This window comes from Lissotriton helveticus, chromosome 1_1 (genome assembly GCF_964261635.1).
Source record: "Lissotriton helveticus chromosome 1_1, aLisHel1.1, whole genome shotgun sequence".
Lineage (NCBI taxonomy): Eukaryota > Metazoa > Chordata > Amphibia > Caudata > Salamandridae > Lissotriton > Lissotriton helveticus.
The window spans coordinates 1,271,014,578-1,271,032,365 of record NC_136057.1 but is presented as its reverse complement, the minus strand read 5'-3'; the positions used below and the strand labels follow the sequence as shown (position 1 = coordinate 1,271,032,365).

The 17,788-nt window shown below is 47.2% G+C and overlaps 1 protein-coding gene across 2 annotated transcripts in view; it reads right to left on the bottom strand.

Moving 5' to 3' along the window:
* Positions 1-17,788, bottom strand: part of SRPK2 (SRSF protein kinase 2) — a 704,996-nt gene that overhangs the window by 377,404 nt on the left and 309,804 nt on the right. Inside the window, exon 1 of one of the 2 annotated variants that reach the window (XM_078680411.1) lies at positions 8,609-8,878. The exons of the other annotated variant lie outside the window; for it this stretch is intronic. Within the exon in view, the coding sequence (XP_078536537.1) occupies positions 8,609-8,646 (38 nt within the window). The 5' untranslated portion in view covers positions 8,647-8,878. Of the gene's footprint in view, positions 1-8,608; positions 8,879-17,788 lie in introns of those variants that run through there. 2 annotated transcript variants of the gene reach the window in all.

The window sequence follows — 17,788 nt, the reverse complement described above, 5'->3', positions numbered from 1 at the left end:
TGCAGATATCTATTGCTATGCTAAGAACTGCAGCAAATCTAAGTGGTAAGGTTAAGACAAAGTTATTTAAAGAACCATTATTTCATGAATGTCCTGAATTGAGATTAATCCATGCTAAAAGCTTCACATATAGGACATATTTAGGCACTACAGTTCAGTTTTGGACATCGGACACATTTATATTAACATCTCCTGTCGAAGTATAAAAAGGGTATCACATGACATAAAATAACTATGATTTATCTAGGTGTGCACCATGTGACTCTAAGTAAGACTTATCATACTAACATTAGTAAATCTCCAAAGAACAACATTTCAGCTTCTCATTCAGTGAACTGCATAAATATCAGCATTTACCCAGTAATAAAATTCAAGACGCTACAAAAGTTAACAGATATTTGAGATTCCCTCACTTCCCTATAACCTATGTTCAAGTACCATATTACAGTATTATGTACATATCAAAGCCAACATCAGTTCCTTTATCCTAAGAAAGTACTAAAACATTAGTATCACTTGGTCCAATACTATAATGGGAGGGGTCATTCTGATGTGGCCAGAACTAAATTATCTAACCGTTGATGTTTTAGAAGCCTTCCAGTCATGTAAAGAATTATAGTCGGTTAGTGCACAACCAACTATAAGACATTTAGACCAGTCTGTCTAACACTGGCGATGATCAAGAGTAAGAACCGTGCCAGATTTTCAGAATATTCACATTAGATAAATGTACACACCATGAATCCAAATGAGAAAAATTTAATAAATGGTTATCTTGAATATAGAATAAGGATTCAGGCCTCACTGACCAACACTAAATTCACTTGATCCATAACATAACTGCCCACTAATGACTCGAAATTTTACACTGGAAACGATGAGGCACTCAAATGGTCCTTACAAATATTTAATAAGTGCTTCTCGTAGTACTGAATATCAGGAGCTATTTCACTTTGATTCAGCAATCTTGGTCACTGTAAATCGGATGACCATGGACTACATTTGGTAGATAGGACTGGACCGGCTGAGAGGCACTGGCTGAGCACAGCTCATAAAATTGCGTGAATACTTGTCACTCGTATCGCTATTCTTCAGATCTTTGCAGACTACTTGATAAATTAAAAACTGTACTTTAAATTATAGGGGTGTGTAGCAAATAACACTTGGATCAATTTAAGGCACTGATCTGAGAAGCATTCTCAATGCAAAAAGGTAGCAAGAATACTAGTCTCAGTAGTAATATATACTTATTATAAAATATGGTTTTATATAAGGCACACATTTGCCTACACTAAGATATTACAACCACTTGAACAATAAAGAATGCATTTACTGGGAGAACACTACTGAAACATTGTCACTAAAGATGTATTTAGGGACAACATAGGATCTTTGTCTTGGTTGCATACAACTGCATTGGCCTGGTTTTATTCCAATTCTGAATGTTTTTCAGGATATTTGCCAATAGTGCCCTGAGTGTGTTCAGCATGCCACTACTCCAGACAAAGGTTCACTGTATTAAGGTCACCCAGAAATGTCATGGAAACATTGAAAACGATTGGGCACTGCTAATTTCTGTATGATACGTAACATTCAAAGCCATAGAAGGTCACAAGACTTAATGAATATAAATACAACTAAACGTATGCAGACTATGCTGTACTTAATAGAGCATACAATTGGACCCTGTGATAGAGTAAGATGCGGCCTCCAGTGAGCTTTGGCCAAGTTTCCATTAACAGTTATATCCACTTTTTGGAATGCATCCTCCCTCTTATCGTTAAGAGTTTCCACAAGAACTACACTCAACTTTAAAATCATAAGAAATAGTCTCAGGAAGGAATACGTCCTTAACCCCTTCGACGCTCATGACGAGCTCAGCTCGTCATGAGTTACGCCTGTCGTACGCTCATGACGAGCTGAGCTCGTCATGATACGCGGGTTTTCGCAAATGTTAGCGCACAGCGGGAAAACCCGCAGCGCGCATGTAGTTAATTGCTTATATAAAAAACACTGGCCACTCTCTTATCAATAGGTACAAACTTCAAGGGAATAGAGGTGGCATCCCTCAACCAACTCTGTTAATAAGGACTTCAATGGGGTGGAAGCTTCAAATAAATTGCTGGCAGTGGATTTTAGTGCACACAAAAAAGCTGAAACAAGTCCTTACTGAACAAATAAATAGTTCTCCTTGTAAATCCAGCGGAAGGAACACACAAACCACATTTCACACATTTTCAGTCATACACTTAGAACAAAGAAGACAACGGCAATTAACAGACCAAGGGCCCTCTTGAACAAGTAAGCATCATTTTCCAATGTGTTGGATGAGATGTTAATGGCTTTTCCTTTTTTTATAGAAACAGGAGCAACTATGTTTTTCTCTTTAACACATTTTTTACTGAGTGTTCTTTTTCATCTTTTATTGATTAAATGTACTCAAATGCATAGGTGCGCCTAAGGTGTACCTCTCATGGATTCCTCAAAGAGTTGGCAAGTTTATGATGTTGTGGGTGGTAGAAGTAGGTGAGGGTTTCGGTTGAGTTGGAATATTTTGATGTGACAATGATAGATCTCATTGTATCCTAGTTAGTATTTATGAACTTGGGTGTGACCAAAAGCAGATGTTTGACCCACATCAGAAGTGGGATGAACACTAGACTTGGGAGCAACTATTTTAGAGGTGGATGTGACTTGCATGTGAATTTATTTTTGAATGTCTATTGAGCAAAGTTATTACTTGTAGAGCTCCAAGATTGTTCAATAACTTAGCTAGTTGTAGCCCTGGCAGCTTTGCTCTGAAATGTCTAACATTTCCATACATCTGTCGCAACTGAAATCAGGCTGGTGCATCTCCTGTTGGACTGATGTTGGAGTTGGGCAGTGTTTCAAGGCCAGAGCACAGATGGTATTGGTTTCTTGATCATATTACAATTTTCAAATGTGAAGCACTCTACTTGGAAGGAAAGACCTCAGCGTAACTACTTAAAAAAAAGATAAAATTGAGCAATTTTGCAAAGCAGGCAGATCGACTCACAATGACGTCAAACAGAAGATGTCAAAGATTATTTTATATAATTTCAATGTTGGTGATAAAATTGTGGCTACTTGGAAGTGCTTAAGTACACTAGAATTTGGAAGAAACGTGTTATTAAAGCTCGAGCATGTGACGACTTAGGACAAGATAGAGGCTTCAGTAGGTATTCAAGGGTGAACAACAGCTAAGCAAATTCTGTAAGCGTGATACAACAGATTCAGAAACTCGAATGCTTTTATATTTTTCATATTTAAATAAGCGCTCTATGAAGCTGTTATTAGAGATTAACTATTAGGAAAGAGTGTCAGAATGGGGAGAAGCTTGTCAAGTACTCCAAAACACTGATGAATGAATTGAAATAAAAAAGTATGGGATGCCGGATGGATTCTTTGAACTTTTATAAACATTATTTATATTTTTGTATATCTGTTTAGATGGTTTGTGTGTAAACCAGATATACAAAACAAAGTCAGACAAATGTTGCAAATTAGGGACTCGATGTGGTTGATGAATTAGATTTCGAACACTGCCTTTGGCGACTGTCTTCTCTGCAATCTTGCTTTTTTCTGTCATCTTTGGTAACCCCTGTGCTATTTCCCACTACTTGCAAGTACTTCCCACATTATCCGTTTTACAGTTGTGACAGCATAATGGCTAAAAAGCACTATGCAGTCTGTCGTTACTACGAGAGAATTGTTGCTTCTAGGAACAAAATCCTATCTATACAAATCTCCAAAATAAATACTAACTGATCTACAGAGGAAACGGAGGAGCTGCCTTGGAACGATTTATCTGCAAATCAGGTTGGTAAAATCACTCTTAGAAATAAAATGTTAATATTGGGGTGGTTGCAGTACTTATTCTGGGTCTGTGCTTCCAAATCACACAACAGAAGTGCTTAACTAGGTCATTTTTCACACGCCCCCACTGTTACAATAGGGCGGTAGTCGCTCTGCTCCTAATGGGTACCTGAAGAGTAACTAAATGGAATTTTACAGCTCTGTGTCTGATAGAGGAATAAGCAACGCAGGGAAGGGAGTCGCTGAAAAACTATTTAAACGACAGGCATGCGAGAAGAGCTAATAAGGCCAACATTAAGTGTGTGCGTGGCACACTGTGCATGATAAGCTCTGCAAGACCACGAACAAGCTGGTGCAAAGCCTAATCACAGTAAAATTCTATGCAAATGAGGACAGCCTAATACATTACACTGCGTTTGAACACATCAAAAAGGGAATTAAAAAAAACTGATTATGGGTACAAATGAAAAGAGCAGTAACAGCGAGTCCTGGGGCGAATGGATATCATGCATGTGTGTCACCCAACCCAGCACCGTCGAAAAACGCCATAGCCAACTATACGTGCAGGCACTTTCTTAGTCAAAGTGTGGAAGAAGACCGTGTTCATCTGGCAAAAAGCTATGGCGCCACAAAACTAATCAAAGAGCTTTGCATTTTTGAAGATGGCACGATGTTGTAAGTTATAAATGTCATATTTCAGAAGCTTAAAGAAAATAAAAGGTCGAAAAGATCATGCGAATGCTGCACTCTAGATGAAGTTCACATGCAACCCTTAGGGTTGTAGGCTGGCAGTGGACATGAAGAAAGAGACGCCAAGATAAACACAATCTGAGTAGGCAACAGGCACAGGAAGCTTTAATTATGCACATTCCTAGAGGAGGCCTTTAGGTGGTGGAATGGATGGACCGCACAATTAACTGACAATCTGTGCCCTGTTGAATAATACCTGGCTGGGTAGAACAGCATTAGTATTCGAGAGCGAGGTGTTGACTGAGCCCTGAACTTGAGTTATGTGAGAGGCTAGCGGCAATAAATGAACCTAACAACACACTGAGAGCAACCGGCATCTGGAGTTGCCCAATATTATACTGAAACAATAAGGCAGGTGCGAGAATAAAGGTACAGAAACTAAACATGACAAGGGAAAATACTGTGAAGTGGGACAGTCAGCTATTGAGATATCCAGGTTTAAGATGTTAAAAATGTTAGCATTTATTTGATGTGCGTACTATTGGATCATTTCTCATTTTAAATTAACTTAGCCTTAACAAAACACACTGGCTATAAAATGTCAATAAAGATATTTAAAAACTAATAACAAGCTGGAACTACAGTGCACAAATGTACACAGTCACATGTAACTAGTATACATGCAACTGTACGCATGATGCATATGGTTTAGCTTACATGAGATGCCATTGAATCGCTACAAACACCTTAACTGAGAACTCTGTTAGTTTAAGCGCGAGACAGATCCGGAATTATACCTTCCAAATCCCACCCACGTCCAATAAAAACCAGTCCCCTGCATACACTGCATTAAAGGAAATAAGAAGTAAGACTTGCCTAATAATTGTGAAAACAAGCATTGGCAATGATAACAGGTCTGGCTTTAAAGGAAAGTTGCATGCTAATGTGAAGCATCACAAGTAGACAGCCTGGGAAGGGATATGTATTTGTGTGGAAGCAAAAACACAAAATAATACTGGTGTAGGTTAAAGGGTCAGGTGAGAGTCACACTGTCCAGTCCAACCTAAACATCCACGTATGTAATTGACTGCCCTCCTCCCATCTGTGCTGGTGCCAGAGGAGAGCAAGCACTCTTTTAGTGGAAGCACACAACTTCTGCCCAATCAAAACATGTACTACCGGCTCACGGCATTGCGGAGCCAAATCCTCCTCCCCATGCGATTATCACATAATGGTCTGGGGACAGCTGCGCTATCACTCAAGAACATAAAAAGGACAAAAACCTACCCATACTCCAATAATACTTATTTCTAACTTTTCTGGTTTTTGCGGCTATATATGTCCACATAGCAAATATACTTTATACGCCCGGCTATTGTCTCTGAAATACAGGATAGTTTTCAACACCCTAAGCTCAGTAGCAGGCGCCAAACCTATAATGTATTGGCGTCGCCTGTGGGCAACACCCGAACTCACATCGTACAGGGAGGAACTAGCAGAAGTTCTTAGGGCACGTGGCGCTGTAAAGATCCCTTGGCTCGCACATATTAAATCCTTATTAACCAGTATGGGTCTAGGGGATTGCTGGTCTTGTCCTGAGTCAGCCTGCCTGCTAACATCTAAGGAACAAATGAAGGCACACTATAAAGAGTACAGACTGACTCAATTACACACCCATACTAGAATTGGGAAACTTTCTTCTGGGTTTCTGGAAATCAAAGATATACCTTGCTTCGAGCCGGCAATTAATCTCATAAACCCACCAGTAGCAAGGAAGCTTTATTTACAATATAGATATGGTGTGCTTCCACTCCGCTGTTTTACATCTAAGTGGAGAGACCAACATATGTCTCATTGTCCGGCTTGTGAGCACCCTGAAGAATCTGAGCTCCACGTCTTCTTTAGCTGCCCAGGCTACAAGAGAGCAAGGGAGCGCTGGTTGGTTCAGATATGCAGGAATCTGGGCAACAGGCGCTGCCTCGAAGTCTTTAGGATACTGAAAACTGACTCGAGCATCCCAATAGTGTATTCGGTTGCAGGCTTCCTGTTCTCAATGTGGTGCACTAGAAGGGTCTACCTGAGTTCTAGAAATGAAGTACTGATAGTCCTGCCCTGAAGTATCATTGTAGTAGAGTTGCCATTCATATCCTTAAAGTTTTTAACCCAATAATCTTTGTTTTTATGTGCCTTCTTTTTTAGTTAATTTATATATTTATTGCACTGTGCACTTTCAGCAAATGTCCTGAAAAGTCTCGCCTACCCTTACTCCCAAAATCTCATTGTATTGTCTAATATGAAATTATGCTTATATCTATTATCGGGTTTTAATCTTTCTTTTTTTTTTTTAATCTAAGATTGTCAGCATGTGCACTTTATTTCCTTTTGTCATGTAAATGTTTACTGTGTGCTGTACTTTCTAGGTCATTTTGACCGAAATAAAGTCTTATTGAACTGAACTTAACTGATACAAATAAAAACAAAACAGAAAACATAAGCGCAGACATTGCTTGCAGCTTCACTCATATATAATTACAGAACACGCAGAATTCCGTGGTGATGCCGATTTCAGCAATCAGATCCTTTCCATATAGGTCATATTGCACCATTTATTAAAGGTCTAGTCCTATAGGTGTTCTCTGGCATCTTCTGAAATATAGGTTTTGGCATGGGTTCGTTTGCGCACGCGCTCGTCCCTGTAAAGCATGACTACAAATGCTAGAAGCATCCCCTAAAAGGTGGTGTTAGGCCCAATTTAACAAAGCATTCATAATGGCAACGAATTTGTGTAGGAGACGTATGTGATGTGCATTCTGAACATCCAAATGACGGCTGTGCTGGGAACGTGAAATGTGATGTGCTTACAGACGAGATGTGTGGACAGCCATAGAGACGCAGCTAATTCATTAAACTGAGAAAAAGATGCACGGACGAAAACGTGTAGAGTGCTCTCTCTCCCTCTCTCTCTGGGCGGTTACGTGTCTCTGTCAGGAAGGCTGAAGCAAGTGCGAAGGCTGCGGTTTGAACGGCAGCTGCCATAATCGCTCTAAAAACCTTAGTGAGTCACCACGGTGGCTTCACCTGCAGGCAAGAAGCCTTCCTTGAGGCATCGCATGTTTAGATCCCATCACGGGCCTCGAGAAGCAAAGCAGCCCGCTCGCAGAATGTTACTAACGTGCAATTCCAATGCTATGTGCAACGAGCACCACTCCCTTTTCTCTACAACAAACGCCCCATGTCTCGTGTGTCTGAAAGGGATGAAGGAGCAAGCCCTGGCAAAGGCAACACAACAGAATAACAGTTGAGGGGTGGGGAGAGGCTGCAGCTTGGCAGACAGCGCCAGAAGCAAACAATAAAATTAGGCAAAGAGCTCTCCCAACATGTTGACATCCGCAGCACACTGCTGTTGGGACATCATTTGCATGCTGCGGTGGTTCGGACTTCATGCAACAAAAACCAATCCCTCCTGCAAAATACACTAGATTCAGTACGCACGGCGCACATACCCGGCACATAGGGCACACACAGCATCAGCAAACTTGACAGCAGCATCGTTTCCATGAAGGAAAGGTACCATTAGCACAGCTTGTCTTCGTGCTCCTCTCCTGGAGAGAAGGTGGCATCAAAACAAGCTGCCGCTGTCTCTTTGCGCGCAGTGTCTATTCATAGGCTACTTATAGGTTCGATGAAGCATCACCACAATGTGTCCCTGCCTTTGTCCATATACTGCCCACGGGCGAGATGAGGGATAAACACGGTCTAGGGCGGACTGTGCATGCAGGAACCCTACATCGCCTGTCAGTGGGGATGGGGCATCAGCACCGACACCGTGTGGGTGCACACAGGTCTCCTCGGGGAGCCATCAGTATTGCCGGGCGCTGCATACGGGTATCCAGGACCGGCGCAGGCGATGAGGCGCGCTGTGCAGTGGCACACGCAGCAAGCACTGCGCGCGAGGTCTGTGCTGTGCCCCTCCATGGTTTCCTGCCGCCGGTGTGCATGCAGTGGCACACGATGAATATAACAAACATTGGCGGCAGCCGCTATGCAAGGACCCCGGGCAGCCATGCCGGGGGTTCCCTACCTTTCAGACGAGGACGACTTCTCGGAGTTAACTGACATCAGCAGCTCACTGCTTCCGCTGGCCGTGTGGAGAATGATGGTGGAGCGCCGAGGCCGGGCCGCTCTCGGACTCGCTCTGTGTGGGGTTGTTTCATGCGCTGCTGCGGGTGCCGGGTCCGGGTTCACGGGCGCTGCGGCGCAGGAAGGCTTTCGAGCAGGATCCAGAGGCGGCGACGGCGGCGGCGGCCTGGCTGCACAGTGCACATGACTACCGGGGAGGCGGGCGCTACCACTGCACGCGGCGCGGGGGAGGCCGTCCCCGCTTGTTCCACCTCACACAGCACACGGGGGTGGATGCGTGATTCCAGTAAAAGTGAAGCCGCCGCGAAGCTCGGGTGAGTGCCAGGGAACGGCGGGTGAGGGAGTTGTACTGCCCGAGGTTCCAAGGATCTGTTCTGGGCAGATGAGCTGGTCCAGAAACACTCCTTCCCAAGCCCGGACTAACATGGCCCTATGAATCCGTGCTTTGTAGTGCTGTCGGAGAGCGATGCTTCGGCCGCCATTTCAATCTACACCGGGAAGCTCAGCAGGCATAATAATGCCAATGGCCTCTGAGTGGTAACAACACTGTGACATTAAAATAAAATTACACAAAAACACTGTTGTCTCCTTAGCATCTTTCTACCAACTTGCCTGAAAAAATCCTACTATCAAATATCCCACGACAAAAATATAGACCTATACAATCCAATATGGAATCGCTTAGCGGAGTGGCTTCCCCAAACCAGGTACATTTTTGCACCTTGGTTCGTAAAGTGTGCTACTGCCTTGAGGTATACAATGGACATCATACACGCAGCAGCCTACTTGCTCATCACTTAATACATTATCACGTCACGTGCAATTAATGGTCCACGTCCACGTAGATCTATACAACCTTTTGAGATTCGTCCACTTACCCCTGTCAGGATTGGTCACAAAACGGCTCAAATCTGGCCTACCATCAAGTTGCACGAAAAACTGTACAATTCACCTGGCCCCTAATTCTAGTCTTCAAATGGCTCTCCAAATCCTCATATATGCAGAAGGATCACCTTGGTCCAAGCAGTAATCAGGTTCAAGTAAGCCTCTGGCAGCTCAAATGAAAATAATAGTCTTGACAAAGCACCTGGTAGACCCACAGAGTACCTCCAGACCAGGGAAGACCTAAACTACTAAACAAACTTCCAACCATACTTAACCAGAACCTGTCCGTTAATAACATAGCTCCTGATGCGGCTATCATTTGCCATTCTGCTGCTTATGTTCCAGGAATTTTGTATCTGGATGAAATTTACATAAATTGGGCCAAGGGTGCATTCAGATGGGCCAATGCAGGCCCAATTTATGTAAATTTTGGAGGTAGCCTACAAGCCCTAGATTTACGCATGGATGTCAATTTATCAAAATGCCAGGGGTAGTAGAAGTGACACAACACATCCTTTACCTTAATCAAGGCCACTGGAAATGTGAGCCAGGCAGTAGCGGCCTCAAAGTGGTGGTGCAGGCCAGAAGAGGAAGGAGTGAGGTGGGGAGGGGTGTGTTGGAGGACAAAAAAAAACCTTACCTGAACAACGCCGCCACCTGCCGCATCGCACTCTTCGGCTCTTCCTCTGGGCACAGGCTCCAGAATGCACTGTGGCCAATCCTGACATTGCATGAAAGCAGCGTCGGTATTGGCCTGAGGGCTGTCAACCTGCCTGGTCTCAGCAGCCCCAGCAACGCAGCTAGGGCTGCAGAGAGCTTCACTGTGCATGAGGGTTTGGCCGGCCAGAGACAGACGGCTAAACCCTCATGTGCAGTTAAGAGAATGCCCAACAATCCACCACCAGCCGTGTCATTCCCTGGACCCACCCCTAAGACTAGTAAGAGTCCTGGGGGCGGGTACAGGGAATTAAAATAAAACACGTTTAAAACCCTTTTTATTGTCGGGCGTGGACAGCAATATGGCCGACTAGACGAATCCGCCGGAGCTCCGGCTGCCCGTCGCCGATCCTCACACTAATCCTGTCCTCTAAGCCCACATCTACAGCCCATTTCGGGTGTGAACGAGCCCAGACACCTTAGGAGTGCGACCAGAGCCGCATTGGAGAGCGCTACTCCAACACTAGGGGAGACAGCGCCGTTGAAATGGAGACAAGCGTGAGCAGCCAAGATGGCCTATGAGACCCGCTAACTGCGCACATTACCCTAAGAAGGCCACCTGGAGATTTAGGGTGGGCTGACTGAAGGTGGTGAAATAAACATTACTTGCAGACCGAAGGGTGCGATGGTCCGTCGCAGACGTTGGGACATGGAAACTGGAGGAAGGTGAGGGAGCAGTATCCTCCTCCCCCCCTGGTTGCTGAAACTGGGAAACGAGTGCCACCCCGTAGCCGCACTCGAGCTGCAAACCAGGACGGCCGCCTGGTGATTCACGGTGGACTAACTGAAGGCGGGGAAAGTGACCATTAACCCCTGATCAGAGTGTGTGGGGGTCTGCCGTAGACGATGTCCCAAGAGCTGTAATCAACGCTGGGGTGGCCCAAAACCCCGCGGCAGAGATCATCAAGAGGCCGGAGGCGGTCGGGAAATAAAAAAGAAGTGGAGCCGCGGCAACCAGAGGAAGGTGAGGAAGTTTCATCCGCCTCCCCCTTGGAGAGAGAACCCGTAACTAAGTGCCTCTCTCCGGCTGCACTCGGGTTTACGGAGGTGATCCTGACGATGTCAGACCCGGGAATGATGGAGATAGCCGCTAGGCCTTACCAACATAAGGCAAGCCTGTGAAGCACTGACCCGCTGAATCGTGGGGACTCCCTGGGCCTCCTGCCGCATAAGAAGTAAGTGCTGAAAAGTGCTGAGAGCCAGGAGAGTGGAGCCTGGAGCTGTGAGGCAGTGCACAAAGGGGGGTGTCCGATCTAGCGGGACCTTCTAGTGAGAGGGGAGCGACCCGGGGACTCCACCTGAGTCGAATGAAGAGGGGCCCGACTGCAAGGTAGATAATCTATATTTGGGTGGCGAGTGACCCCCCTGGGGAACAGCGACACAAGTGATAACCCAACTCGAGCACAGGTGAGAGAGTCTACGCTTGGGGGAGTGAAGAGTGGACATCCCCTGGGGCTGCAGAAGACTAGTGGGGAGCCTAAAAGAAGTGACACGCCTGCCTGAAGCACCCCCGGAGGCCCCATCCAGAGGTGCCTTACAGCGACCAAAGCAGAGACACCTAGGCCACACAGGCTTCCCTAAAGAATCCGGAGAGGGATGTGAATACCCGATATTCAGATCAGGAACACACCAAGAGAGGAGAATAGTGAGTCTGAAACGCCTTTCCACAGCGAAAAGTGAGAAGCAAACGGGGCACCACTGAAATGGACAGGGAGCACAGTCCATTAATGAGAAGGGGCCTGCAGTCGGTTCAACGGCTAAGGCTTCGATCCCATTGTCCTTAGAGGGGGCGAGAGATGTGCTGGCGGAGTCGTCCTCTGAGCGGCCACAGCGCTGGAGGGCGCGCCTGCCATGGACGGGGCAGACAACACCCAGATCTGTCCTCGGATGACTGGAATACAAATACAAGGCTATGGGCAGGAAAAATGCACCATAATCATTGAAATGACTGCCAGAGAGCAGAGGGCAGGACAGGAACTGGTCCACATCTATGGTAGAAAGGGACCGAAACTGCAGAAACACTCCAGAGGGCAGTCTGTCCCCTTTGGCGAAAATTCATAAGCTAAAGTTTGAGAAGGTGCGATTTCCGGTGGTACGACAGATAACAGACTCCTGTCGGATCTCATAATGGCCAGAGATAAGGAACCAAAGAAGCAAAAACAGGGAAAGATGGATAGATATACAAAAGTACTCCCGCCGCAGACAGAACCCGAAGGAGAGGCCACGGGCTCCCCAGACAAGGCGGCCATCCTATAAGCAATTCATGCCTCGAGAGAGGCCATCAAAGGTAAAATGGCAGAGATAAGATCGGAGGTGTCCTTTCTGAGGCAAGATGTACGCAACATAGCAGACCAAGTAACCCAAGCAGAAACTCGCATTTCGGAAGTGGAAGACATGACCCACAAATTTCAATCCGATATCAAAGCGCTCCAGGCTAACATGAGGGAAGTGGTTTAGAAGGTCGATGACACAGAAAATAGAGCAAGGAGAAACAACATCCGCTTTATTGGGATACCTGAAGGAAAGGAGAGCTCTGATCCAATCACCTTCCTAATGGCGTGGCTGCAGGAAGTCCTCCCAGGAGCGAAATTCTCCACCTGCTTCATCATTGAGCGGGCACACAGAATGCCAAATGTGAGACCAGAGCCGGGAGCCCCCTGCGTCCCTTGATAGCAAAATGTCTGAATTATCAAGATAGGGACACAATACTCAGGGAATCGCGGCGGGTGAGAGAACTGAAACCGGACAATGCCAAAATGATGATCTTCCTGGATTACTCTAGAGAGGGACAGAAGTTGCGAAGAACCTTTGACTCAGAAAAGGTCAAACTCAGAGCCATACAAATTTCATATATGTTCCTCTTTCCGGCCCAACTCAAAGTTATTTTTCAAGGCTCAACTCAATTTTTCCACACTCCGGAAGATGCCTGGGCATGGATAGAAAAACGTCCTAGACCACAGACAGAGGTGACTAACAATGAGGCGTGACCTAGAGCGACGCCACCAAAGTGGAGCCTAGACCTCAGAGGATAAAAGTAGCGGCTTACTGGACGACATAAGAAGCCTATAGGGAGTACACAGACGGGGAACCTCGTATCGACGGAGGAGAGCAGCCTCCGATGGAGAGTTGAGTCAGGCCCGAGTCATCAACAGGAACTCGAACCAAGGAGACAGTACCCACCCGGACCACTCTGACCAAGATTCCCAAGGGGACAAAGACAGTGATCACCCGCTCCTAAGAGCTATCAACAGCCCAGAAAAGCCGGGAACAGAGATGCAGGGGTCTGACAATCTCCACCAACAGCAGCAAGAAAAAGGTGGCGGAGAGGACTGAAAAAACGGGCACGCTACAGGAGCAGATCGGAGATGGGTCCCATGCAAAAAGGCCCGCCCTTAGACTTGCTTCCACTCAGAAGAGACTGGGTGAAACACTCTTTGTGGTTGAAAAAGACTATATCCTTTATTGTTTTAAATATTATCTAGGGGTGGGTGGGGGGTGACGGGTGGGACCGACAGACTTCTTGAACGGCACATGCGCTTAGTTGTCATGTTGACAGTTAATGGGGTAGGGTGCGGGTGGAAGGGGGGTGGGGGACTAGGGATGTGGGTGGGGAAAGTGGGGGGTTTTCAGATTCTATATGTTCTCAATTTGGACTGCAGCAAGGCATCTCAGGATACAGGGCCAGCAACAGTCGGACGGGGGTTGTCAGGGGAAGGTATTACTCCCCTTTTTAGGTCGAGGTAATATCCGGTCTGCCTAAGGCAGAACCGGAAGTACCAAGATTTAATGTTGCTTAGTGTGGACTATTGGTCCCGCCTCTGTTTTTGCCTCTCTCCCATTGGCTGGCTTCCTAAATGGAGGCCAGCCATTGGAGGAGAGAGCTGTCCCTCCGAATAGGCTTCGGATTTGGGGGCGTACATTTTGCTGTTCTTTCGCCAGTGACGTCACCCGTCACTCAGAACAACAAAACACACGCCCCCGAATGCGAAAATTACCATGCTTTCTCCGAGGCATTTCTGCTTTGCCTCGGAGAAAGACGGTGGTGGTTTCCAGAGCTGCTCTGCTCGTCCCTCCGCCCGCAGCTCTCCTCTGTCCGGCTCCCCCCCTCCCTCCGCAGCTCTCCTCTGTCCGGCTCCCCCCCTCCCTCCGCAGCTCTCCTCTGTCCAGCTCCCCCCCCGTCCCTCTGCCCGCAGCTCTCCTCTGTCCGGCTCCCCTCCCTCCGCCCGCAGCTCTCCTCTGTCCGGCTCCCCCCCCTCCCTCCGCAGCTCTCCTCTGTCCGGCTCCCCCCCCTCCCTCCGCAGCTCTCCTCTGTCCGGCTTCCCCCCTCCCTCCGCCCGCAGCTCTCCTCTGACGCGCTCCCCCCCCCCTCCGCCCGCAGCTCTCCTCCGTCCCGCTCCGGAGAGGGGTCGTTGGGTGACGATGTGCCGCTTTACCCCCCAGCCTCACACTCGCTCTTTTCATGTCGTATCTGCTGTATTTTGCTTTGTCATGTTGAGGGTCTGTGTGGCCCTAGGTCCCTCCAGGTGTCCCCTGTCAGGTGTGACAGTTACTAAACCTGCTCAGGTCACCATATGCTGGTAGCTGCAGTCCTTTATGCATAGGGAAATAATGGGTCGAGTGACACTACAAGTACCAGCATGAAACGCGAACAAAGATGTCCGGTCTGTCAGAAGTTCCCGTTTCGAAACATTCCAGTCTGGGAGCACTGGGGTTAAGGGTGATACAAGAGGTCACTAGAAGGACAGACTGAAAACCAGGCTATAAAGATTGTGTGACCTGGCATACATTTAAAGACCATCACTCTAAATGTGACGTAATTACATAGTGGCAGATGTCTCTGAATGAAAGACTTAGCCCCTCCTGTTTCCAAAGCCTTTTATTTCAATTATTCCAATAAAAGGGATCAACATTTGAAGACTTAAGACCGGACCAACCCTGCTGGACGTACTTGACGCAGTGCACCCTGGGGTTTGTAGTTCACCGTGTAATACAGCAGGCAGGTAAACGCCTTAGAAGTGAGACCGCACAGCTGGAAAGGGTATGAGCTGAGACATTCTAAACCACCAGACCTGTAGGGTGGAATCTCGTCAAAGATTGGCTCCGCCTTTCATCACCGTGAGGTCATCTAAAGCAGCACTTTTATTTGCATCAGTCGTGTTGTGAAACCCAGATATGTTCATGTCTGTTTCCTCCTGTTCTGAGGCCAGCTGTGCACGGGGCGAGGTTCAAGCAGCAGGACGTGCTGGCACCGTGTACGTCATGGGAGGATGGACACGGCTTCCTTTAACGTAACATGTGTATTTTGTAAATCGCACGCTCATTCAGAAGGGTATCTTGACGCTGATTAACAGATTTTTTATTGTTACCCAACTCGATGGTACTCATTTCATCGGCCTCCGAAGGATGAAAGCCTGAGTGGACCAGCCGGGATTGAACCCACGCCCCTCCAGTGGACGCATTAGTCTCACTGAGCCACCATAGGTGCGGCAGGTGCAGTGGCACCAGGGCCCAGAGGCAAACCCTGGTTATTGTTGCATTTCACGATACAACCAGCGGCCGGGGCGCATCCTTGCTCTGGGGCGCCAGACACACTGGCATTGCCCCTGCTTGGAACGGGTCTCCTTCGTACCACCTCGTCTGTCCGGCCCTGGATTCCTCGCCTCGAGGATTCTGTCCACTTCTTGGCGCACGAGCCGAGCTAGATCTGATATGCAGTAGTGACAAAGTCGTACGCCCACTATCACAAGATGCGGCCTAGTCTGGGTGCTGGGATTTCAGAGCGGGTTTATCGGCCTCAAACTCTGCCGCTGAAGCCCCTCCAGGGTCTGGGGTTCAGGGTCAGACGGCGGGGCCTCTGTTTACACGCCGCTTTCACTGCCTCCCAGACGCCCTGCACACCCCCAGAGGCCGTGCAGGGGATACCAGGACGGTACAAGGTCACAGACGATGCCCTCGGGTACAGCCTGGCATGCGGACTGATGGCAATATCTTCATTTTACTGCTTTTGTTGCAGAAAAGTGTGTGTGGGGGGCTGATATTTTGGAATAGGGCAGCTCTCTCTTAGCTTCTGTGGATGCCTGCTCTGCCCTTCTGTGCCAACAACGAACCCCCAACGCCCTTCAGATGACCTCTGACCCCATCAGTACCCAGGGCGGTCTAGCTTGTACCCAGTTACCTGATAATTCCTGGAAGGTTTGTTGGCTGTAATATGGCTCGGCAGACGGCTGTTACCGCACAAAACAAGGGGTTTGAGACACTTTCTTAACGGGGATGACGTTGTTGCTGTGAATTAGTATTTTTTCTAAACATAAATATGGCGAGATCGAAAATGTGGACTTATTCATGTGAGTGGATTATTAAGCGCCAAAAACCATGAGCAGGTACCTTCGTGGCGCCAAGACAAGGAGAAGAGGATAAGTAAGGATAGGCAAGGGTGGAAGTGGGGGTCTGTGACAGCCTGGTTCTAGATCGCTTCAGGTGGGCGGGGGCCTGTGGCCTGCCTATTTCTAGATCGCTTCAGTTGGCCTATGGAGGGTGTGTATGCTTCAGCTGGCCTTTGGGGGCGGGGGTCAGCTTGGTTCTGGATCGCTTCAGGTGGGTGGGAGCCTGTGTGCTGCCTGGTTCTAGATCGCTTCAGGTGGCGGGGGCCTGGTTCTAGATCGCTTCAGGTGGCCTATGGAGGTTGTGTGTGGGCTGCCTGGTTCTTTCACTCATTCATCCATCCACCCTTCACCCAGCCTTCCATCCTTTCACTCTTCCATTCCTCCGAACACCCTTTCACTCATTCACCCATCCTTTCATTCACCCATCCATTCTTTCACTTGTCAATAAATCCCGCCTTTCATCCATACATCCTCCCTTTCATTCATCCATCGACTCTCTCACTCATCCATTCTTACAGCCATTCTTTCACTCATCTATCTTTCCACTAATCCTTTTAATCATCCATCCATCGGTACTTTCAATCATCCACCCTTTCACTCAGTCCATCCATCCACCCATTCATTCTATCCATCAATCCATCTATCTGTCCATCTGCCGCTTCACTCATCCATCAATCCTTCAACACATCCATTCTTACGTTCTTCCTCCCACCCTTTCATGCAGTCCATCCAGCCACCCTTTTACTCATCCAACAATTCCATCACAGTGAGTGCAGAGTGCAGATTAGTGAGTGCAGAGTAGTGAGTGCAGAGTGCAGAGTAGTGAGTGCAGAGTAGTGAGTGCAGAGTAGTGAGTGCAGAGTAGTGAGTGCTGTTGAGTGCAGAGTGCTGTGTGCTGTTGAGTGCAGAGTGCTGTGTGCTGTTGAGTGCAGAGTGCTGTGTGCTGTTGAGTGCAGAGTGCTGTGTATTGGCAATGTAAATGACAATGCCATTTATTTATGATTTAAAGAAAAAAAAAGAAATGTCATGAGCAATGCCAATAGCTCTACCTTTAATGATGCAGAGACCATTGCATTGTAAATGCTTGTTTGTATTTCTCCTCATGGGAAGCACATGAATCACAAACGTAATGCATG